This window comes from Dreissena polymorpha, chromosome 16 (assembly GCF_020536995.1).
Source record: "Dreissena polymorpha isolate Duluth1 chromosome 16, UMN_Dpol_1.0, whole genome shotgun sequence".
In the NCBI taxonomy this organism is placed as follows: Eukaryota; Metazoa; Mollusca; class Bivalvia; order Myida; family Dreissenidae; genus Dreissena; species Dreissena polymorpha.
Genome location: NC_068370.1, coordinates 29,069,155 through 29,094,154, shown reverse-complemented (window position 1 = coordinate 29,094,154; position 25,000 = coordinate 29,069,155). Strand labels below are relative to the sequence as shown.

Below are 25,000 nucleotides of genomic sequence, written 5' to 3'. Positions count from 1 at the left end.
ATTATAACTTACCTGATTGTAAGAAGAAACTTAAATTAAGCAGCACTATCTATAAACACATTGCAGTTTAATATTGTATTTAAATGATAAACAAGTAGCTAAATGGTAATATTATTTATACTATATCATTGTCCCCATTATCCCAGATTTCCCTGTTTATATTATTTTATCATACATTAAATGGCCTATTTATCCGCGTAACACTGGACCGAACTCCTTACTGCCACAAAAACAGCCAGTTTTTGTGAAGAGCCCATAATCTGCTCAGAAGACCGATTCATGTTTCAGCTTTCAAAATAAATGTTATGTCAACCATTTAAACCGACACCTGCATTGTGTTAACTACGCGTGAAAGCGATGTTAACTCCTCGTTCTGTGCGTCTTCACAACGTTTATTCTGCGATTGACCTTCGGTCACGCGTCAATCTTCAAGGATGTCATGGCGGCCTCACTACATACTTGGCATGTCTTCTTCGACTCAAATATGACATCGGTGTTTGTCATTCGACGGCACTATAACCAAGAACGTGACAGGGTTTTAAAAACCCATATACTTATTGGTAAGGCATATGTAACGGCCCAGAGTCTCCGGATGTCAAATGTTACGATTTTCGGCTTTACCATGGTGACTCTAGTACGTCTGTTCTACTTCCCAAAGCTTCTGCGTTTTTGATGTCGTATGGGCAACCATACGGCGTTTTGGCAAAGTGGCCATTAGAACGCCAAAGCCTGGCGTTACATTTGCTACTCATGGCCTTCTTGCTGTAAGGACGCCTTTTCATGCACTCTTACGAAGACCTCGTAGTCTCCTTAGCAGTCCTTGCGAGTCCTTTCATGCGTTCTGACGAAGACCACACAGTCTACTTAGCAGTCCTTGCGAGTCCTCTCATGCGTTCTCACGACGACTTCACAGTCTCCTTATCTGCCATTGCGAGTCCTTGGTCGTCGTTAAAAAAGACAGACAGAACGCCAGTCCATGAGGCGTGGGAATAAAATTGAGTCAGTGTAAACAGTATATATTTAGAATTTTGAAGTTGAACAGAAGTTTCCAATATAAATTGTTGTATTAAATTATTATTTATCATATAACATATTTTAAAATATTATTTAATGTGACAGTAATTTATGTAAAAGGTAAAAACATGAACCTCTTCATCATGCACCTTTTTAACAATTTCTGAAAGCGTTATACAACGTACCCGACATAAATAAATTCATTTATTAGCGGAACATGCAAATGTATGGCACCTTTGATCATTTTCACGTGGTATTTTTTTATTGTATTTCACTGTTAGGGTTTTAACTGATTTATCAACATGATATATGACATCACACAGAAAGCCTTATCACACGCTACATTATGACACATTAAAACTCATTGCTTTCCTATGACGTTCTAGAGGATGCCTTAATGATTATCAAATTATGTTATAATAATAATTAAAGTCCAGAAACAGTATTTGAAGAATTATTCTTGTTACTGTCAGCGATTTGGAGCGGTCAATCCAAAAATGTAAACCAGTAAAAAGGCGAACATTACTTCGCACTTTGCACAGCATAAGTCCTTACATATATCCACGTGTTTGCTTTTGAGTATTCTGTATATTTTTTATCCATGTGTATTGTATCGTTTTTTATTAATCTTTTACTTATTCCTTTCTCTTTATCTGTATCTTCAATGTCGGGTTAATAAGCATGTCAAGTGACATGACAACGCGAAATGTCATGTGTTTTCCTTTGTATATGCATTGTCATAGCAAGTGTTGCCATATGCTCAAAATTACGATAGCTCAATAATAAATGTGCCTATGTTAAGGTTTATTACAAAAAGGCACTACATGCGCTTATATAACTCTTTAAAAAGTAATATTTGTTTATTATTTTGTCCTTCTATATTTGACTAATATATGCATGTGTTATCATGACGTACGTTTTTTTTTTATAATCACTGTAATATAATCAATATTATTATAAACATTTAGTTTTTATAATAATAATATTAAACTTAATTTTCAAATGTAATGTAGGATAGTCATGACACACTTTTTGCAAGTACATGTTAATCAAATTTACTTAGGCCACCAGTCAATAAGTCATAATACATATATCGCATAACATATTTAAGTAAAACAAGAAGAACAAACATACAAACATATACATATAATTATGCAACAGATGTGATGTTTAATATGTAGCGAACACACAACAGCAAAACATTACACACAGCTATTATCAATACTTTTATATTACACATTAAATTTGCTTAAAACTTATTGAAAATTCGATAGTGTAACCACAATACATTAAATACTTCCTAATGTCATGATGCAAACAAAAACCATGTGCAATTAATCCGTGTCCTGGAAAAGGAAAGTTTTACAAGATGATTTAATGCACATTTTTCATTTTAAGATATATGCATTAATTATACTTTTATATTGATTTACCATGTTTTAGGTGAAATTATTCTGAACAGTTTCTAATAAATCTTTGTAGTATCCGGAAAGCAAAATCAGTAAGATTGTGTCTCTGATTGAACGCGAATATCAATGCGAATCCAATCACATTTTGGAAAATATTGTTCTTAATACGCGTCATTCAATCAATATGACTTAGGAAAAAATAGCGCTGAGGTGGGTAACGATAATGTTGAAGTGGTGTAAGTTTCACTCAGTATGTAAAGCATCTTGAAATATTCGTCACATTTAGCAGCAAACGTATACACTATCCAACCTTGTTTTGCAACTGAATACGAACAATAAAACATGTTTCTTGCTCCTTATTTTTAACGAATGATGAACAGCGAACTCCTTCCTTTTTCAAACCGAAATTCGAACTAACATGCTCTACCTTTTATAATAACTACATTCTCAAAACTGGATTACCAATGTTTTCAAATTATTTCATACAAAGCTTTAATAAACAAATAATATTCTAAAATATGTTTACATAGTTGTATTTATAACTAACCCCAGCTCTTTTTTACGGCTGAAATACAAGCAATTAGACAGTACGCACGATTGTAAGCAAATTAAGAACTGGCTCTTTAAAACCGTAATAATAATTGTCCATTTTCCGAACCGCAGCCCTTAACAATGAAACTAATTTAACATGCAGGTATGACATAAACATCTTTCATACAACATATCACTACATAGTTGTATTAATTCATATTGATTTTCCTTTGTCAAGGGTAAACAATAACTAACGAACATTCTCCTTATTATTCATTAAAACTAAATGAGGAGTAATATGTTTTAACTTACTTAATGGCTTCATATACATCAATATGAGACACGTAACTTTGACAATCATTTTACAGTCCTGATGCGATATTATTTATTCGAACTAATTATAACAAATTTTTACTTATTGATACGAAAACAATTCATCTTTCTTTATTCAAACCGAATACAGAACTGGCTTATCTCACTTTACAATTATTACGGTAGATTATTCAAACTGCATTCCCTTTTTTTGGCAATCAGGATATTCAAGTCAAATAGAGGACTATCATTTTCTAACTTAAATAATAACTTGACATCCCTACTTATTTCCACTTCGTTTTGTTAACTAGTCATCCAGTTCATTTTCGAGGCTGAATACAGAACCTGCATTTAAAAAAAAATATTAAACGGTTCATGTATTAAAATCGCCATGTAAATTTACATGTAGTTATAATTTCAAAATAAATGTATATTTAAATAATTAATATAGCAATAATAATAATAATACATTTTAAATCAGTATAAACGTTTAGATTTTTCTAACGCAACACTTTTCAAATTTGAATATTTTAGTTGAAAGTTAAAATTTTGATTTAAAACTTTACGTGTGATAATTTGACTACAAGAAGAAAACACACGAAAATATACATACCCCACGTGCTGAAGCGTGCAATTGTCATGGACGAATGCTTTTATAGTGAGCTTGCTTAGAATGTAGTCAAATGATCACATTTACAATTTTAAATCTAAATCTTTACTCATAACAGAGGTATTCAAGTTTGTAAAGTATTGCGTTAAACAAATCGATAAGTCTAGAAACGTTTGAGGTACGAATTAAACTTCACGAAGTCAATATAGGCCACCTGGCTAAGCTTTTAATCGGAAATACACTAACTGATAATTGATTTTTAAAAGCTTTTTTCAAAGCTGTCGGGTACACTTGTTTATATGTTCAATCTTATTTAAATAAGAACATTCAGTTGTACATAAGGCTTTAATAAGGAATTCGGCAAATAAAGGGTAATTGTTCTTTGTATTTCTGTTGCACAGCAAAAAAGAATAAACGTATAGGTTGATATGTTTTAATATATGTTTATATCACCCTAACATGCAAAAGGATGTTCAGGGTAATGTGTCACAGTTTCTTCTATGAAAATATTGTTCAAGTTAAAAATACCGGTTCCTTATTCGGATTGAATCAGGAACTAGTTAATTTAACTTATTCGGCATCGAACAATACAATGAAGCAGAACTATTTTAGAACAATTACTTTGATAATTAATGCATAAATATTGGCATTTATAGGTTCCTTAGTTTCAAAGTTCCAAATTTGAAGGGGAAATATAATATACATAAATCAAATACGTTTTATTACGTGTACGTAGCAATTCAACCAATTTCACGTTTTAATAATATTTTTCGATCTTAAAGAGCGCCCTGTTCAGTGACCAGTTTGGAACAAGGGTTTTCTCGGACTATTGGCTGACACGTTCGTTTTTGTAAAGTACATGCACAGCTAACATGCTGATATTGTCACGTGCAGTTTAAATTCTTCACTTGCACACCACAATCCATTCGATATTGCGGTAAATAACTGCCTCATTGCTCCTGTTTCCTTGCCCTATTTAGTTTGCGTGTGAACACACACATATTTTACTGTGCTTTTCTTTATACCAGGCGGATTTAAAGTCAAATATCATATAAGTGCGTGACGTGCACATAGGTAATGATACACGTGTGTACATTTAACCATATTTTATATTTTTCTTGTACAAAAGATTTCAGACAATACTTGTCCCTTTGTTTTGGCAAATATTTACATCTTTTTAATATGAAACTATCTACTAATGATACACTCAAGTTTCGTTTGAATTCGCCAGTTGAGCTTATATACGTTTCAAATACGCATGTTTCAAATGAATTATTTTGTCTTCTTCGATATCAAACTATGCACAACTACTACCACTCAATTACAAAGAATTCATATTCAGTGAAGCGGTCTAAGACTTCATGTGACTGGGGTTTCTTGAGAGGACATATGCAACGGGGAGATGGAACGATCTCGAACACATTTAAAAACTCGTACAATGAAGACGAATCATAATCTCCAAAACTTGGAATACACGATAAAAAATTTACTACTGCCATTTATTTAAAGTTTACTGTTTGGATTAAATTGTACGACTCGTGAAGTTATATTGATAATAGTACATGTACATTAATAAATTATCTAAGTGAACGACAATAACTGAACGTACTTCTATTGAGATCATTTGTAATTGTTAAAGAAATCAATCAGCGAGTTGAACTAAACGCACGCTATTTCTGGCTTTCATTTGTTTGTTAAATTTTGCGTTCTTGGATAACCATATTTCGAAAATCTATTTCACACATATGTCAGTGACGTAGATCTTCCCAACCATTCAAAGAAAAGGTAAATTAAACTTTGAGTAGCTGTCGTATTTTTTTGACATCATGGCATCAATATTTATTTCAACACCACATAAGGCCTTTTCAAGACAATAATTGTTTACATTGAATACGAGAATTACAAAGCACAATGTTCTTATGTTCTTAGCACTCTCAGCATGATTTGGACATATATCTTACAAGTAAAAACGTGTTCAAAAACCTCTGCCGTGCAAAATGTTTGTCTCTTTAGAGGCAACGGAGAAATTCGCTAATTGAAAATAGTAAAAACCCAAGGTGTTTTTGGAAAAGTATTTAACATGCTAGTGGCAGAGAGAACTGTAACACTAACGTAATTGATACAGATAATTGGTGGGAATAATTTGAAAAATTGTTCTCTGACACTAATGATAACCATGTCTACGAAAATATGTTCGTTTCTGTAAGAGACACTAGAGACAATGATATATAAGACTGCGAAATAACTGATAATGAAATTATGATCAGCCTAAAATCATTACGCAGTGGATGTGCTGTAGGACCAGACGGGACATGTATAGAAATGTACAAACATACAATACACGTTACACTGACGTACATAAAAATACTGTTTAACTATGTTGTATCAACCGGACATTTTCCAGTGGATTGGTGCGAGAGCCTGATTACTCCGATACATAATAAAGGATCTAAATCGGATCCAAATAACTATAGAGCTGTCTCGGAGGCAAATAGCTTGGGTAAAGTTTTTATGAAAATACTAAGTTCTCGATTGACACGATGGGCTTATCAGTATGAAGTAATCGACGAGTCACAAGCGAGATTTAGATCTGGTTATAGTACAACGAACACTATGTTTAACTTAAGCGCTGTTATTCAAAAATATATAACAAAACGACGAGGAAGAGTATACGTATTTTTTATTGACTATTTTTAAGCGTTTGATAGTTGTTAGCATCTGCATCTAGGGAGCAGCTTAGTGCAAAAAGGGGTCAACGAATACAGCCTGTTGTTGGGTGTTTTTAATCCATGAATAAACAGCTTCGCTCGTGTGTTAAACTGTCAACAGGCCTTACTGAATATTTTGAGTTTAACATCGGAACAAAACAAGGATGCGTCAGTTCTAGCGTAAATTTTGCGCTCTTTATAAACGACCTTGTAACTCACTTGAAGCAGCATTGCGGAAGTGGAATCTTTATATCCAACCAAATAGATGAAATACAAGCACTGATGTTTTCAGACGACATTGCTGCAGCTGCCGAGACCGCTATCAAACTGCAGATACAAGTTAATTGAATACAAGTATTATGCGAGGCCACGGGTATGCAGCTTAATTTGGATAAATCGAAAATTATAGTGTTTAGAAATGGTGGTCCACTTAGACAGTATGAGCGATGGTTCTATAACAATACGCCTATTGAAGTCGTGTCGCTCAACAGATACCTTGGATCATTCTTTACATCAAAATTATGCTGGACGAAGCCAAGGATACGTTATGAATGCAAGCGAAAAAGGCAGCCGATTCAATATTTCGTTACCAAACATATGTTGGCAACTTCCACCACCACGAAGCTTTTAAATTTTTCGATGCAATTGTCAAACCAATATTGCTATACTCGGTTGAATTATGGGGACATCAAATGTGTGATAAAATAGAAAGCGTACAAATTCAGTTTTGCAAAGTATATTGGGGCGACGTATTTTATAGTTAATATAAGCAATCTTTGTAGTATCACAAAATTAAACGACAACAACAGAACTCTCCAAATTATTCAATCGTTTCGCGTTGCAACGCTTTATAATTTTCAGGTTTTTTAATCGTCAAAAGATGCATATAATGGCTATATTAGACCATGGTAAATGTTAAGTATTACTGTTTCATCACAAATATCATAACTAAAACGAAAACTTGCGAATCTAAAACAACTTTTTTCAATTTTGTCAATTTACAAAAACGTGAAAAGACCCCTTTTACACGTCTTATCATTACTGTTGTTAATATTATATACCATGCCACTACTTATGTTTATTGCATGTATGTTTGTATTTCGGACCGGAGGCTTTACATTACAAATAGCACTCATTGAATATGGTGTGAATAAAAAGTCAAATAACACGATGAGCATAGAAGAAATCTTCAAAACACATTATACAATTTCTTTTTATACAGCCCTTTAGGTATCTTTTTGTCCAGGCACGTCACTTTAATAATAAAATATCACTATTATAAAACAACGTGTTTTTATTCTATTCATCGTATAATGCATACATCATCTTCTTGTCTAATTCGTACAAAGTAAGGTATACGAGTTAATGTAAGAAATGTGTTGGTACGACAAGTGTAGGTCATTTAAGGGTTTACTGTCCAACCAAATATGTCATTTATAATTATAAAATGTCACCTATGTAAACAAAGCATCCTGTGTTCATATACAAATGTCCTCATAACATGTAGGTCATGCACAGTATGCATAACGAATATATTTTACTTATGCTCGTATGTGATTTTGGAATTACTTTAAACGGAAAAACTAAGAAAATGATAATTTCGCAACATTTTGTGCCTCTTTTTTTCGTAATTATTTCTTTTGTGTTTTTTTTTCAGTTAAAGGGAAATACTTGTTCCTTACTTTGTTACTCGAAACGTATAATTGTTTGTTGTGTGGGTATTTATATTTCTATACTTATAATGCTGTGCATCTTATAGCTGTCTACATTTTTCGGCATAGCTGTCTAACCTATACTTTTTACGTCGGTTAATATCCAATAAAATGTTGATAAAATTCCCAACTAGTTTCCAAGAATGACTAAGTGGAGTACGCCTTTGAAAAAGCACATTAAGGTTTGTAAAAGATGTTCACTGCCTTTTAAAATAGCATAACGAACTTTGACAACATATGACTGTGGCTTTGTACTATAAAGCACGTAGTATCAAAGATCCAGGAAAAATCTTGATTGGGATTCTGGAAACTAAATCATTGTCACTGTACGTTGAAATCTTCTACAAACACTAAGATCATCCGCTCGTAACGAATATAGAGGAAAGCTTATTATGATAGCATGATAGATGCTTATGCAACCTTTAAGCACGTGTTTGCTTGTTATTGCTTGTTAGTAAATTCACTTAAAATAAGGAACACACTTGTTTTTGACATTTTGATTCTTTTACATGGTCGTTGTATTTTACAATTTAAGTTGATTAATGTACACGTACATATAATATATTAGGACGGCATGTTATTATATCAGTTTATTATATGCTGATGCCATCTACAAGAACTTTCAAGTGTATTGTCTGGGACATCTACTGAACGGGACTTTGTACCCTGAAAAAAATACTGCATTTAAAAAGAAAAGTAAAAGCAATAGCTAAACTACAAACGAGCGTTAATCCATACTCAGCTAAAATGTCTTGTTGAGAATATAATGAGAGAATAATCGGGCACCTTTTTTTCGTTTTTCGTTATACAAACTCATGAATAAATACAAAGGCTTAATCTGAAGTCTGTTGACCTTGCTAGTTTGGTAATTACCTGACTGTATATCCTAAAAGAACCTGTCCGTTTCTAGTAAACGAACACTCTTACGTAATCAATCTAATTTAATAACGATTAATAAATATCTCAACGACATAATCCATATGTTTCGTAGTTATTCAGATATGTACACATAAAAATAAGACTATGAAAGACAATACATGTTCCTATTTTGGTTTGTATGGTATATAAGGATCTGGTTCCGTTTCCATTATTTAACCGGGAAAAAGGAAAGGGACTATTAATTACAAACAGAAATGTGTTAAAACGAGTAGTGAGATATAAAAACAAACATGTACACATTACGTTCACGAATATCTGTTTTTGATATTCGTAACAAACGTATATTGAGATATTCAAATAGCCCGTTATTAATGGTTTTAACGTGTGCACAGTTATTAAATTGTTTAACTGTGCTGTGGTATGTTTTATCCATTACTCATGGCATGCTAATAGATTGATAAAAATTTGATAAAGACAATACTATTTCTATGTGCCGTTTAAATAATATATTTACTTATACTATTATGGTTACGTTCAGGTAAAAAAGAGCAACTGAGAAGATAAAAAACCAAGTGCAACTTCATTAAGGCAAATGCGTCTAACGACTTTAGTATATTATATTATATTAAGAACGTCCGTTATATAAAGCTCATCAAATAACCACTTAAGTCTTATCACTTCGTACCATTGTCGATTTAAAGTAATGGAGTCTTATAAAAATCCATCATTCTGTAAAGTTTGTTGGACACATGTTATCCTCTTGGTTTCATCGGTATATCATAGGCCATAACTAAATGATACATGCAATTATAAATGTTCTCAATGTTTAATACAGTATTCTTAGTGTAAACACTATATCCTATGTAGTCCTCATAGCGATTTGTAAGAACAAAACACGATGATTTGATTTGAAAATGGACGATACATATTTATATTACTGTTAATGGTATTGATTTGATTTGTATATCATTCGTTCGTAGATCCTATGTCTTGGCCTTAAATACAAATAGTTTACTAACAATATAATGGTAACCTATAATGGAAGACTTCTTAAATGGCAATCAGATGTATACTTAATACTTTATGATCTCAATTTCTTATTTTCCTGTTGATAATCTTGATTCGGGAATGTCGAGAAATTATTAGTGCAGTAGATGAACTGAATGACATTAACTTAGTGTTGATTTACTTTGATAAGATTGTTTTAACCAAACTATAAATGCTTTAGAAACTTTTGTTCAGTAAACTTTGTAGGATTTTTTCGGTATGGGAAAAGAGGTATATGCAATGAATTAATTTTTATTTTAATACAACATAAGGTACACTGGCACATTAATACTTTGAATATGACAACTGATTGTTAATTATCTTAATTTCCCCCGCCATCATCACATCCATCATCAGTTTCCGCATCATCATCATTTCCCGCAAATGGACTGTTATCATTATTGTGATAATTGTAATATTAACATCGTCAACACAGTAATCAAATAATAAATATCATTAACTTAATAATTATCATCACTATCAACATCTCCACAACAGCCACCACCACAACAACAACCTCCACCACCAACAGCAGCAACACGATCATCACCGCCTCCACCATTACTACCACCATCACCATCCTAATCAATTTATAAAAATAATCATCAATACCATCATTATCATCACCATCATCATCATCATCATCATCATCATCATCATCATCATCATCATCATCATCATCATCATCATCATCATCATCATCATCATCATCATCATCATCATCATCATCATCATCATCATCATCATCATCATCATCATCATCATCATCATCAACATCATCATCATCATCAGCAGCAGCAGCAGTAGCATCATCAGCATCAGCTTCGTCATTATTATCATCATCATAATAATCATTTTTAACATCATTATCATCATTTTCTTCCTATTTATTAATTTGTCGTGAATGCAACAAGTTGATAATTGGGCGAGTCCAGTCATCCAAATGATCAGTGCATATAACTGACCACCAAATCCGATTTGCTTTCAAGATCAGGCAAACTGGTCTTGAACAAAATGGTCCACTGTCCACAAAAAACACACACAACTAACAATACAAATGACTTAATACATATGATACTTTAAACAAAACACACATTTTCTAATCAATTGTTAAAGGGGCCTTTTCCTGTTTTGGTTATTTGACAAAATTGATCTTTTTTCCAGATTCGCAAATTTTCGTCTTAGTTATGATATTTGTGAGGGAACAGTAATACTGAACATTTACCATGCTCTAAAATAGCAATTATATGCCATTTTTGACGATTTAAAAACGTGAAAATTATAAAGCGTTGCAACGCGAAACGATTGAATAATTTGGAGAGTTCTGTTGTTGTCGTTATATTTTGTAAAACTTCGCGGATTGCTTATATGAAGTATAAAATACGTTCTTAATTGTATGGGCACGGATAGCCAAGTGGTCTAAGTGGTAGACTTTTACTCCAGGACTCCAGGGGTCACTGTTTCAAGCCCTGTTAAGGTTTGCTTTTTTTCTTCTTTTAATTTTAGTCTTGACTTTTTACTGGAGCTTTTTAAACCCATATGTAAAAGAAACAAGACCCAGAATAAATAACTTTTTCTTAAAACTCCGATTCATACTGGAATAACTTATATGCTTATCATAGGCAATCATTTTGACACCATTTTTGACATTACAAAATAAAACTGGTCTAAACACATAGTCATGTAATATCTGCAAGACACATATATCGTTCAAAACGTTTTACATGACAATTATATTTATTAGTTCTAGCAATTCAATATGTATATCCTTCTCTTAAAAGACAGTTTTTGATTTGTCAACTTTTTTTTCACAGTGAGTATCCAAAAAAAGAAACACAACATCTGATCGTTTAACAGATACAATTTCAATTTTTCTGAAAAAAGCATATGTAAAGAAAAATATCGTAACGTCTCGAAGATATATGATAGCCTATATGAAATGATATATGCGAGTATAATTGATATCCCAGTTAAATAAAAGCCTTAGTGTATACATCAAATTGTATGTAGGCTTCGTAACGGTTCGTAAGAACGAAATACCATGTCATGATTTGAAATTACACGATCCACAAATGTGAAAAATGTGAATGTTTCATTGTGTGGATTCGGGACAATCACTGCATTATTAATACCTCGGTTCCAGTTGCATGGTATTCAAACGTGTGGATTAACTCTTATACTACTGATTGAACACAACGCACAGTTATAACTAAGTGAGAAAATATATGCTCCTATATTGGTTTGTGTTCGAAATGAGGATCTTGTTAAATTATTTAAACGGTTGAGTATCCTGATTCGGGAATATCGGGAATATTAGTGCAGTATTTTAATGAATTGACTTTATTACTCAGTCTTTATAAACTATGATACGACTGATTATTATTGACATAACTATAACTAGTTCATTAATGTGTGACCAGTGTAATTAATAGCTTTATTTGGAATGGGCAACGTGTTATAAGCAATGTGTGAATTTATATTGTACAACAATATTAAGTAGTTGCTCGGTAATAATAACTTTATAATTTTTATACATGTTTTGTTTTAGATAAACAAATGTTGGTCTTTAGTAAATGAGACATTCCACGTATGCGTGCATATATCTTGACAACGGGTTGGTACACTGGCTCATTAATCCTTGAATGCGCCAACTGCTTGTTAATTGTCTGTTGAATGCATTTCTTTCTTGTGAAAAGGGATTCCTTGAAATACAATGCCACTTTTTCAAGTTATCATGACATTATTGTCATTGTTATTTTTTAATGAAATTAAATTATATATTTTTATGACCAACAAGAGATATACATGGTATAACAATATGAAGCAATCACACACACTGTGTCACGGGATGTCAGACAGTAAAATATGATGAGTGCGTTTAAAGAAGAACATTTTTGCGAAAGGCAATCATTTTTCTTGAATGACGCCTGGCTACCCTGTTGTTATATCCAGAAAAAACTATTGGCAATATGTTAACGGTATTGCGGATACGGAGTATGAAAATATTCCCTGACAATCTAAGGAAAATATTTGTCATTGATACTCTCCTTAGTTCGAAGATAACAAATACATACGGAGCTACACATAGGGCGTAGTTATGCTGAAATGTAACTATTTACGTGGTTGTAAAAATTAAGCGTAGAAAATGCACACAGTTTATCCACAAAACCATAATAATAATTAGTGTACACATTAAACCCCTAGTGTCAAACAAGTGCAATGAAACGTCACAAATTTGTGTTTATTGGATAGTATAATTAACTTACAACGACATTGTCTCGTGAAATAACAATTTTTTTAATTTTCAACCACAAGCATTTATGAGGACATCATTAACACTTCTTATCTTAGTACTTTGCATGTTTAATGAACACTGAAACTGAGCAAATTTCAGGTTCTTCATGACAGAGTGTGATATTGGTTGACTTCAGTAGATTAGTCATTACACAATTGAGACACCTCAACTTTTCATTTACAATAAATGTTTGTGATATCACATTGTTTTCTATGTTTTCAATAATCTGATCAGTGTTTAAAGTAACCATTGAGGAATGGTCTCGGTAATTAGTACAGTAACTTAATCATATGCTCAGGCTTATCATATACACATTTGTTTTCTAAATTTTCCTTGCCATAAGCACACTCATCACCATTATCCGTATCATCCTCTCCTGCAATGACTACTATCATCGTATTGATAACTATCATATTAATAATCATAATGTCCATATCAGAATACTAATAATAAATACTATTGAGTATCTTCCCAAGATTTTTTCAACACCACATCTAACATTTTCATCAAAACCACCACCACCAGCAACATCAACATCATCACTGCCACCTCTACTGTTATAACTACCACCACAACCTCAACCGCCCCCACCACGACCACCACCACCACCACCACCACCACCACCACCACCACCACCACCACCACCACCACCACCACCACCACCACCACCACCACCACCACCACCACCACCACCACCACCACCACCACCACCACCACCACCACCATCACCACCACCACCACCACCACCACCACCACCACCACCACCACCACCACCACCACCACCACCACCACCACCACCACCACCACCCCAACACCACCCAAATCACCACCACCAACACCACCGCCACCCCAAACCACCAACAATCCCAACACCACCACAACCACAACCCTACCACCACCACGACCACTACCACAACCATCACCACCACAACCACCACCATCCTCCTCATTTAATAATATAATCTTCGACAGCAACATCATCATCTTCATCATCATGAGCTTCGTTATTTTCATCATCATTAACATCATCAGCATTTTCTTCCTCATCATTAATTTGACACTAGTTAAACGTATTGCTAGTTCATTCTGCCATCTGATCAGTGTTAGGAGAAAATAAGAGGTATATAAGTTGACCTGCTGAAATGAGACTACACAAGTTTCACTAAAAGCAAAATTAGCAAAATGTAAAATTGTGAAGCCATTATATTACTTCTTTTAATATTTCCTTTACTATTACTATTTTGTAACGCCAATATATGTATTACAAAATAAGTTAAGAGAGTTAATTGACGAACCCGCTCCGTTTAGGATTCATCTAAGTATCATACATAAATATGCATATTATGCATTTTTGCCTAAATGTTTCATCTTCCCTACTGTCAGCGGTATTAGATGGCTTATAGATGTGCTCATTTTGTGTAAGTATATCCGTCTGTGCGTCAGGTTTTCATCGCCCGTATCTCAAAAGCTTTTGTTGTCAATGTTGTGGAACTTACGAAAATAGTAATAAACAAGTTGTATTTTAAATGTTCTTTCAACATAATAGGAAACTCTTTTACCTTTTTTGTAAAAGTGTAATTATTGACCGTGTTACGCAATAAATTAAAAAAGTATATCCGCAAGAGTTATGCATATGTTTGCTCATATAAAACACATTAACCTGCTAACCTTGGTAACTGGGTGATATTTTCAACTTAAATACAGTTAGTTTGTATACAAAAGTTAAATTTTGATACTAGTATATGTGTGTCCTATAGACCCAAGTCAATTAAGACAATCAGTGCGTATGTTTTATAATAACAAGTCATGTTTTCGTTTCGTTTGTCTGAAAACAGTTGGCTTATAAGTTTAAACAATCACACTTTAATTTATTGTTATGTTCAAATAAGCAAGTAATTAACACTCATTTATTGATATACCTTTTAATTACAACATATTTCCATTAAATATTTATCATAACAAAGCAAGAAGATTTTATTTCTCGCAATTCTTTCAAGAAGACACTTGTATCTTGTTGGTGATTGCTTTGGCAGTGGTTTGTTTTAATTGCGGCGATAGTGGTTGTTGCGATCGATGAACTGGTGGTGGTGGTGGTGGCAGTTGTGTTGATGTCGCCAAAGTGACGGTGGTGGCGGTTGTTGCGGTTGTAGCGGTTGTTGCGATGGTGGTAGTGGTGGTGGTTTTGGCGATGGTGGAGGTTGTGGCTTTGTTGGCTGTGTGCCTGTGTTTTCAATGGTTTTGGTGGTTGTGGTGGCGGCGGTAGTGTTAGTGGTTTCTATAGTGGCAGTGGTGGCAGTGGTTGCGGAGCTTGCGATGGTTCGGTAGTCGCAACAATGTAGGTGGTGTCAGTGGTTTTGATGGCACAGGTGGCGGATGTGATGGCTGTGTTTTTAGTGGTGGCAGTGGTGGCGATGTCAGCAGAGGTGGTTGCAGTGTTCAATGGGGGGGGGGGGGAATTAGTGGTTTTGATGGTGGCAGTGGTTGATGTGATAACGGTGGGGAAAATGGTATCGTTATTGCGTGGGTGTCAGTGATGTCGGTGGTTGCGGTAGTTTCGCTTGTTCTTTTGTGGCGTGGTCGACAGTGGTTTTGGTTATGTTTGTGGTGGCTATTGTGGTGGTGGTGGTGGTGGCGGTGGTGGCTGTGGTGGTGATAGGGGCGGTGGAGGCGATAATTTAGGTGATTGTTGTATGGCAAAGGTGTTATTGATTTTTGTGCGTGCGGTGGTGATAGCGGCGTCCATGGTGGTGCAGTTGATTCGCTTGTTGCAGTGCTTCCGGTTTTAGCGCTTGAGTCAGTGGTTTGGGTGGTTACGAAGTTGTTAGTGATGTCGGTGGTGGCGGAAGTTAATGTGGTAGCGCCGTTGGCGTGGGTGTCAGTGGTTTCGATGGTAGCGTTAGTTGCGTGATTGTCACTTGTCAATGATTTTGGTTGTAGCGGTGATAGAGGTGGTGGCTGTGCTGGCGGTAGAGTCGATGGTGTAGTTGGTGGTGGTGGATTAGGCGATGATGGCTGTTTGTGGTGCTTGTGATGGTGTTGGTTTTGTCATTGGTTTCGGTGGTGGCGATGGTGGCGGTTGTGTCATTGGTTTCGGTGGTGTCCTTGGTTTCGGTGATTGCGGTAGAGTTAATGGTATCTGTGGTAACGGTTGTGGCGTGAGTGTAAGTGGTTTTGGTGGTGGCGGTGGTGGCGTGGATATTAATGGTTTCGTTGATTACTGTGATGGCGGTGGTTGCGGTGGTAACGGTCGAGGCGATGGTGGCAGTGATGGTGATGGTAACGGTGATTAAGATGATTTATGTGTGTTGCGTTGGTGTCAGTGTTTTTGGTGGTGTTGGTGTATTAGGTGGTGACGGTAGCGTAGATGGTGGCGACGGTGGAGATGATGGGTGTGATTGCGATGGTAGCCGTTGTGGCGTTGGTTGCTTAGATGACAGTGTAGGCGATGGAGGAGGTGATGATTGTGAATGCGATGGTAGCTTTGTAAGCAGTGGTGGCGATTCTGGCATTTTTGGCGATGTGTTCGACGTTTTTGCGGTTTAGGCGGTGGTAGTGGTGGTGTCATTAATTCCGGTGGTTGCAGTGATGACGCTGTTGTAAATTGTTTCCATTGGTCATTGGTGGTGGTTTCGGTGGTGGCAGTGGTGGCGATCATGGTGGCTGTGATGGCAGTGATAGCTGCGTTGGCAGTGCTTGCGCTTGAACCGGTGGTGGCGGTGATGGCGATTTCGTTGATGGCAGTTGTTACGGTGGTGTCGGTGATCGCAGTGGATTCTGCCTTCGGTGGTTCCGGTTGTTTCTGTGATGGCGTTGATGTCAGTGGTTTCGGTGGTGGTGGTGCTGGTGATGGTTGCTTTGATTGCATTGGTGTCAGTGGTTTGGGTGGTGGCATGGGTGATTGTGGTTTCGTTGGTTGCGGTGATTGTGGTGTCGTTGGTTGGGGTGATGTTGGTGGTTTCGATGTTGGCGGTGATTGTTGTTGTTGCGGCTGTTTCGGCGTTGTCGATGGTTGCGATGGTGTCGCTTGAGGCGGTGTTGTCAGTGGTTTCGGTGATGGTTCTGGTGTCAGTAGTTTTGGTGTTTTCGGTGGTTTCTATGATTGCGACGGTGTAAGTAGTGTTGGTGGTTTCGGTGGCGGCGGTTGTGTCAGTGTTTTCAGTGTCGGCGTTTGTCTTGGTGGTATTTGCGGTAGTTTCGAAGGTTTCGAAGGTTGCGGTAATGGCGGTTGTGGTGGTGGTTTTAGTGGCGCTAGTGTTTGCTATAGACTTGGCTCGCTAAAATCAATAATTTTAAGTGAGATCATTTGTCGGTTGTATTTTCAGAAAACTTGTGAACTTTGGTGTTTTGTTATCCACACCGATAACCTTTGAATTATGTTAACCTGTGTGTAAATTGAATGTTTAATCATATGACTTTGTGTGCTGTTACAACTTATATAACCGAAACCACGAACATCACCGCAACGGCGATGGTGTCAGTGGTGTCGGTTGTGTCAGTGGTGTTGATTGGGCCGGTGGTGGCGGTGGTGGCGATAGTTGTGATGGCGCTGGTGCCGGTTGTGGTGACGGTTTGGGTTGTTTTGATGCTGGCGATGTGAGATGTTAATGGCGGTGGTTGCGATGGTAGCTTTGATGGCAGTGGTGGCGGTGGAAGCGCTGGTTGTGCTTAATGTGGTGGTTACGTTGTTTACCGGATGGCGTTGGTGGCGTTGTTTGTGTTAGTGGAAGTGATGGTGGTTGCGACGATGGCGGAGGTGGTGGTGGTGGCGGCTGTGGTTGCTATGATAGTGATGGTGGTTCTGGTATTCACGGATTTTATGGCGGATTTTTGAGAATGTACATAATATATTATTTTCTGAAAACACAAGAACAAAACAATGAAAACCAATGAATATGGGAACGTGTTGATGCATTTTGTAACAGACAGGGTTTTTCCAGACAATATATACTGTTTTTTAAACACATTGATAATTCCGAAAAAAGGACTTTTATAATATAAGTATCATTTTCCATCATACCCGTGGAAATATAATGACTTCAAAATATATAAAATGATTTTGTCAATTCAATTCAGACAATACTAAGTAATATTTACACATGAATTCAATACAATGAGATGACATTTTCTTTCCGTCTTAATTCAAATTTATTTTGTAATTTAATGAAGTTTGCAAAGAAGATCAAAAATAGTGAGAGATATATATTGGTATGTTGAGTACATATTGGCAATCTATGAGTAGAATAACATATTTAGAGTCCATGACTGTTTAGGTTTGCTGTATCAAACCAATCGAAAAACGTTCAATAGCATCCATTTTAATATAATTAAAGGGAATATGATACAATGTACATATTAAAATTGATAAAATCATTCGCGCTTTTAATACAAATATCTCATCGTAATAGATAGATATAAGATTTCAGTGTTTCTTTTTTCAAAAAGTCGGAAGCAGCAATCTCTACCTCTCATTTAGCAGGAGCTCGCTGGAGATCACTCTCCTGGTTTACCACTAGACATTTCCATTCAATTGGTTTGCGTTTTTCATCTTTTTTTATGTTATCATTACACTTGTGAACTTGAGTGGTATTTTAATCCACACCGGGAACCTGTGAATTATGTTTACCTTTGAGTAAATGAATGTTTAAGCATCTGACGTTGTTTGATGTTACTTCACATTTACCGCACTGAATGTTGAATTAGACACATGTTTTAAAATACATGTAATTGACGGCAAGCTTTCCTTGTTCAAATGTATCAACAACAACAACATAACCTTTATTAAGCTCACATCACAAATGTTAGTCTGCGGTCTGTTTGAATGGATTGAAGAACTGTGTCTGTTGTTGTTTCTTTCTTTTTATGCTTTCCCAATAGACTGTCCAGTTTTCTGCGTTTCTGGTACAAATTAATGGCACTGTGAACTATTCTGACTGTTACATGTGGGTTTTGTATATAGAAATCTACTTGTCTTTTCTATATATGTTAACCAATTATAAGCTTATTTTAAACACGGTTTTCGTAAATTGCTTGAGTAAACTTCGTTTTTCGTGAAGGTATTTATATAGCAACAAACTCGAATCCAAAGACGACTTGTAAGGGTAATGCTTGACAGAAAACATATGTTAGATGTTTTCAGAGTTCAAGTTCGTGTAAGGCATCACTGCCAATTTTTTTCAATCGGAAAAATGTTATTAACAGAATGTCTTTGTACATTAATATGTTATGTATGGTTCAGATAACCATTCCTAAGAAAATAGATCGACGTAATTCGACGACATAATTTGTTATTCGATATCGGTTCGAAAACGTTGTGATTACCCTGACAATCTTGATTGTATTGTGCAATGGTCTGAATCATTGTATTAAGTAACGAAAGAATACGATTTAGGGCTCAATATTTTAGACGATAGCGAATAATGATGAAAGCAGTTTGAGGTAAGAATTAAACTGCAGGACTTTGATACAGTCCAAGAGACTAATGCTTTCAATACAAGTACAATATATATCATCAGCGCGTGATGTCATGACATTACAAACACGTCATGAATCCAAGAAATAACATCAACTAACAATTTAAAATTCATGGGGCTTTGTGAGAATGGTTACATGTAACGGATTAAATATAATTTTAAGAAGGATTTATTTACTAATAACTAAATAATTTTAATATGTGTTTTGTTTTAGATAAAATACAACAGATACCTGTCTTTATAAGAGTAGCATTCCACTTCAGCGTTTATTTTTTATGACCATAGGTTGGTAAACTGGAACATTTGAATGTATCAACTGCTGGTGAATGCATTTATTTCTTCTGAATATTGCAATAAATACAATGCCTATATTTCAAGCTATCATGCTCACAATCTTAAGTGTGAGAAATAGGCTCCAGTTGTGTTGCACTACACATGGAGACAGCGAAAAAAGAGCAAACACCTACATTATAACTAGCATACTTATTGTAAACATAAATTTGCGATGACTAAACTTGTTTTCGCTATATGTTCGAAAATGTTCTGGTGGACTTTACATTTATGATTGTTTACAAATTTGAAACTTTGTTTCTAAAGGATACGATTGAGAGGTCAATGCTATAGTTGAATGCGATTAGTGGTAAACGCAGTATTAGTGCCGAAGGAAACTGCATGACATCGACACAGTCCACCAGACTATTGCCTTCAATGCGAGTACAATAGATATATCAACAGCGCGTGGTGTCACGCCATCGAACACACGCCATGAATCCATCACATAACGTCACATGAGGTTTTGTGAGAATGTTCTCATTTCACGGATTCAGCCTTTACTTTTAATAGGATTTAATTGCGGTATATTTATGAATCTAAAAAAACTTCAGCACTAACATTGGTGAACTGACACGTTTTCGTAAATACTGGTCGAAATAATTTGAGAAATGTATGTGCGAATGCGGGTTCAAATGAATTAAAACATTATCGTATTCGTGTATTCGAAGGATTCGTTACAGATTTAGAGTAAAGTTAGAGCATGTCATTTGCTTATTTGGCTTGAGTTATGCATAATGATATATTTCCTTTTCCCGTATTTAGTGCCTACTCACAGAGTATAACGGAATACATGCATTAAGTAGAAAGGTACTGGAATAAATAATTATCTTTCAAAACGACACTGAGTATCAAAGTTAAAGTGAACAATCTGTTCATGGTATATATAACGGTATATGTTTTAATTATATTGTTTAAAATATAACATTTCGTTGAAACTTTTTTCAATACAGTATGGAACCGGTTTATTTTTTTATCAGCCGCTCAAAGTGACGGGATATATAATTGAGTAGAAATATGTTGGAATATACATTGTTTAACCTATCTACACGTATATTTATTATGTATTATTATAAAACTTGTTCACTGTTGGTGTTGTTTTAACAAAAACGGGAACCTACGAAACATGTTTACCTGTATAACTTGAATGTCTTATCACTTGACGTATTTTGCTGCTACTTTAGGAATCAGAGTCACAACTATTAACGGTGTTCGTTATATTCCTCATTGGGTAAATTTGAAATATGTTGACATATGTTACTTTAATGGTTTATCAAATGGCACTGGTTGATATTTTTCAGGTATCTGGAAGGCAACCAATTACGCAACATTTCCCGGGCGGCGTTTCGGGGCTTGGCAAAACTACGCAGTCTGTGAGTTTCAATAGACAAATAATTTTTCGTGAAATAAATGCCGCCCGGCTGTCCACATATACATGACTTAGTCTGTGATCTGCTTGATATACTTTAATAACTGTATATCTTGTTGTTTCGTTGTCTTTTGATTGTACAATGTTTGTGGCAAATTATGTGAAGAATGCTGTTCAATTAAACTGTGAAATATTCTTGTCAGTTGCTTAAATTTGTTTTTGAATATAGACACTTGATTGCTTTTTCCATATAGTACATAAGCAGACGAATGTTAAAAAAATCTATGATTATTTAACATGTCAATATATTTGTTAGAGCATTTAATAGCGGTATAGTTAACGTCCGTTGCTTAAGTTTACGTTTCGTTTTTTTAAGGGGTTTAGGCGAGATCAAACTCGAATCCATAGACGACGGTGTATTTGAAGGAATGCCGGATCTAAACACCCTGTAAGAAATTTTCATATTACGAATGTGAAATTATGATTATTAATTTTCTATTTTGTTAGTGCATTGCTTCCTTTCGTTTTAAGTACAAGCATTTTTGTCTACTTATACTTACCTATCATTTTATGCGTCGCTTGATCATGAGTTATACTAATTTTTAATGTTATTATACTTATGTTTAGTCGAAAATGTATTTGGCAAGATTTCCCGTGTTTTGTCAATACCGAGACACCTATTAATGATACAGCCACATAACATTTAAAGTTAACAGTTGATCTTAATGAAATACGTCATGCGCACGTTGTCAATGATCTACTTTCTCTTCCTTTTAAAACACAAATATCATAATATATTTGTCCGTTTTTCGAGATTTAAATACGATAGACACTATCACTATTCAATGACAAATAAATTGCATTCGGTGTATAGGTCTAAGATTTTTTTACAAAGTTTTTTTTTAAGTGGAAAAGCAACGAGGAAAACGAACTCAATCGACATAACAAATTCTATATTTTAGGAAAAGCTTTATTATTGCACATGTTAAACGTACATAGAAACACATATATTTATTGATCACTAAATTCTATATACATAACGTGATTCTTTAAAACGGCAAAAAAAATGCTTAACTTAACAAGTTGGCAAGTGGGATGCCACGCAAGATATCATCTGCGTGTCACTTATGTTTATTAATAGTTTCGATGGTCAATTTTAATAAATGATTAAATATAAATATTCGATTACTATAATATACGATTTCAAATTAGCCGGCAACAAGAAAATACTAAATTTCATGGAGCTTATATATTCTATTATTACTGTGGTAACATTTTACTGATTATTGTTACTTACTATCAAACCAGTGACAAACCAGCTTATCTGGCGATTTCTAAAACTCCAGGGAATGTTTTCTTCTGATGATAGCGCGTGTATGTGTTTCTGTAAACAAAATATTTACGGCAAAGACGAATCTGTAATCCCTAAATTTTGAATAGGTAGTGGATAGGATGTCCGCCTAGCGACCGGGAGGCAAACGCTTCGATCGCTATTGGGGGGGGGCGGTTTGTTAAAGCCAAATAATAGTATTATAATGATTGCGTATTCCATTCTTTAAATGTTCCCTAAAATAAACAACAACACCACCGCTAGATCTACGTGCATTTTGGTGTAGATTTTTACTATAAAAAGTGAAAGATATTAAATCAATAAGAGTAATAACGTTTGACTTGTTATTCCAAGTTTCATACATTAAACAGATATAACGAGAAGAAATTAAATTAACAAAATTAACAGTACTTTTTTACAATCTGTTAAACAATTAACGATCCAAGACAAGATAGAAATCCAACTGTCACCGTGCCCCTACGCGCGTGGCGGTACCCCATCTATTTAGAGGGTGTCGTAAGCAAGAAACGCACACTTCTCTTTCTGCCTCGCGTCTTTCATCTTGGGAACCAGCTTCCGCCTCTTTTGGATAACATTCTGTGGAAACATCTCAAACATCCTTAAAAGTGTTGCATTCCTTCCAATGCTTTCGCGCCATTTCCCTGTCTTCGAAGTACGAAAACTTCGTCACAATGTTTCTTACCTTCCCCGAAGTCGGTGCGCCTGGGGAACGATGCACACGTTCGAACCTGATGGAATCCATAAACTCACGTGCCATTAGGAAATTGTCCTCGAAATATTGACGAAGCTAAAGCTCCGTCACTTCCGGAGTCTCGTTACCTGAAGCGTTGTCTTCCGGATCACTGGTAAACATAAGATTGTTCCTCATGCTCTGCGACTGGAGCTACGAAACATCCTCGCGCATGGCTTCTCGCACCTTCTTGAGCTCGTCGATTCGTGACGCCATCTGCGCTGCGAGAATGTCCGCCCCGTCCACCTTGTCTTCAACCCGCTTCTTTCGATCGGCCCCCTTCTTCATCCGATAGTCTTATGCCACCCACAACTTGTTCATGTCCGTCTCCTTGCCCCTGATCCTCTTTTCAATTACTTAAAAAAATCTTAGTTACTTCTCTACGGATTCAAATTGGTTACCTGTAGTTTTCATTATCTCCATAAGGTCCCTGTTCGTAGGTTTGGAATAGCCTCCGTCCGCCATTTTTGTGCCACTATTTTAGCATCCACTGGCACAAACACACTATCACGCAGTTGATCTCCGAACAACACCGACTTTGTCCTATTTAGCAAATCGTTTACTGAAGTAATTTCTGTACTCGAACTCCCGGACGGGCCTCGTTGTTTATGCACTTTACTATTGTTACTATTGTTTTGGCCATTGTCACTACTATTCATATGTTATCTCTTTTAATTGTTTGAATTATTCTACGTACACCATGGAATCCAAGTAAAATAATATTGTGCACGTTTAATTCTTTTTACTAAAATTTAAAAATATGCATTTAATCCAGTAAATAAAATATTTTCCTCTCTCCACTTACAAAGTTATAATAATATTTAACGTGATTATACCGTTTTTTGTAGAAAAGATATAAAGCATTTCCCGTGTTTTGCAAGTACCAAGACACCTACTTATGGTACATTCACGCGTCGTTTAAAGTTGACTGTTGGGCTTATTAAAATACATCATGCGCACGCTGTCAATGCTCTTCTGTCTCTCTTTTTTAACACTCATATATTAATGTATTCGTCCTTGTGTAAATTGAAATACGATATACATGCGCCAATACCACTCTTCAATGAGAAATAATATGTATTCGGTGTGTCGATCTAAGACTTTCGTTACAAAAAAGCAATAAGGAAATCGAACGCAATCGAAAAGGAGAGTTACATTATTAAACGTACATGGCAAACACATTTATTGATCAACACATTATATATATGATGTGTTCGGTTTTTGGATGGGTGG

The 25,000-nt window shown here is 35.4% G+C and overlaps 1 protein-coding gene and 1 long non-coding RNA gene across 2 annotated transcripts in view; one reads left to right on the top strand and one right to left on the bottom strand.

The window, feature by feature from the left end:
• LOC127861574 (uncharacterized) overlaps positions 1-22,094 on the top strand; it is a 35,449-nt gene extending 13,355 nt beyond the window's left edge. The window contains exons 2-3 of the long non-coding RNA XR_008040272.1: positions 21,619-21,690; positions 22,063-22,094. This is a non-coding gene — a long non-coding RNA (uncharacterized LOC127861574). The remainder of the gene's footprint in view (positions 1-21,618; positions 21,691-22,062) is intronic.
• A 1,826-nt stretch (positions 22,095-23,920) lies between these two features.
• The window catches only part of LOC127861736 (uncharacterized), an 11,677-nt gene continuing 10,597 nt past the window's right edge, over positions 23,921-25,000 (bottom strand). The window contains exon 4 of the mRNA XM_052400418.1: positions 23,921-24,063. Coding sequence (XP_052256378.1) covers positions 23,921-24,063 — 143 coding nt within the window. The remainder of the gene's footprint in view (positions 24,064-25,000) is intronic.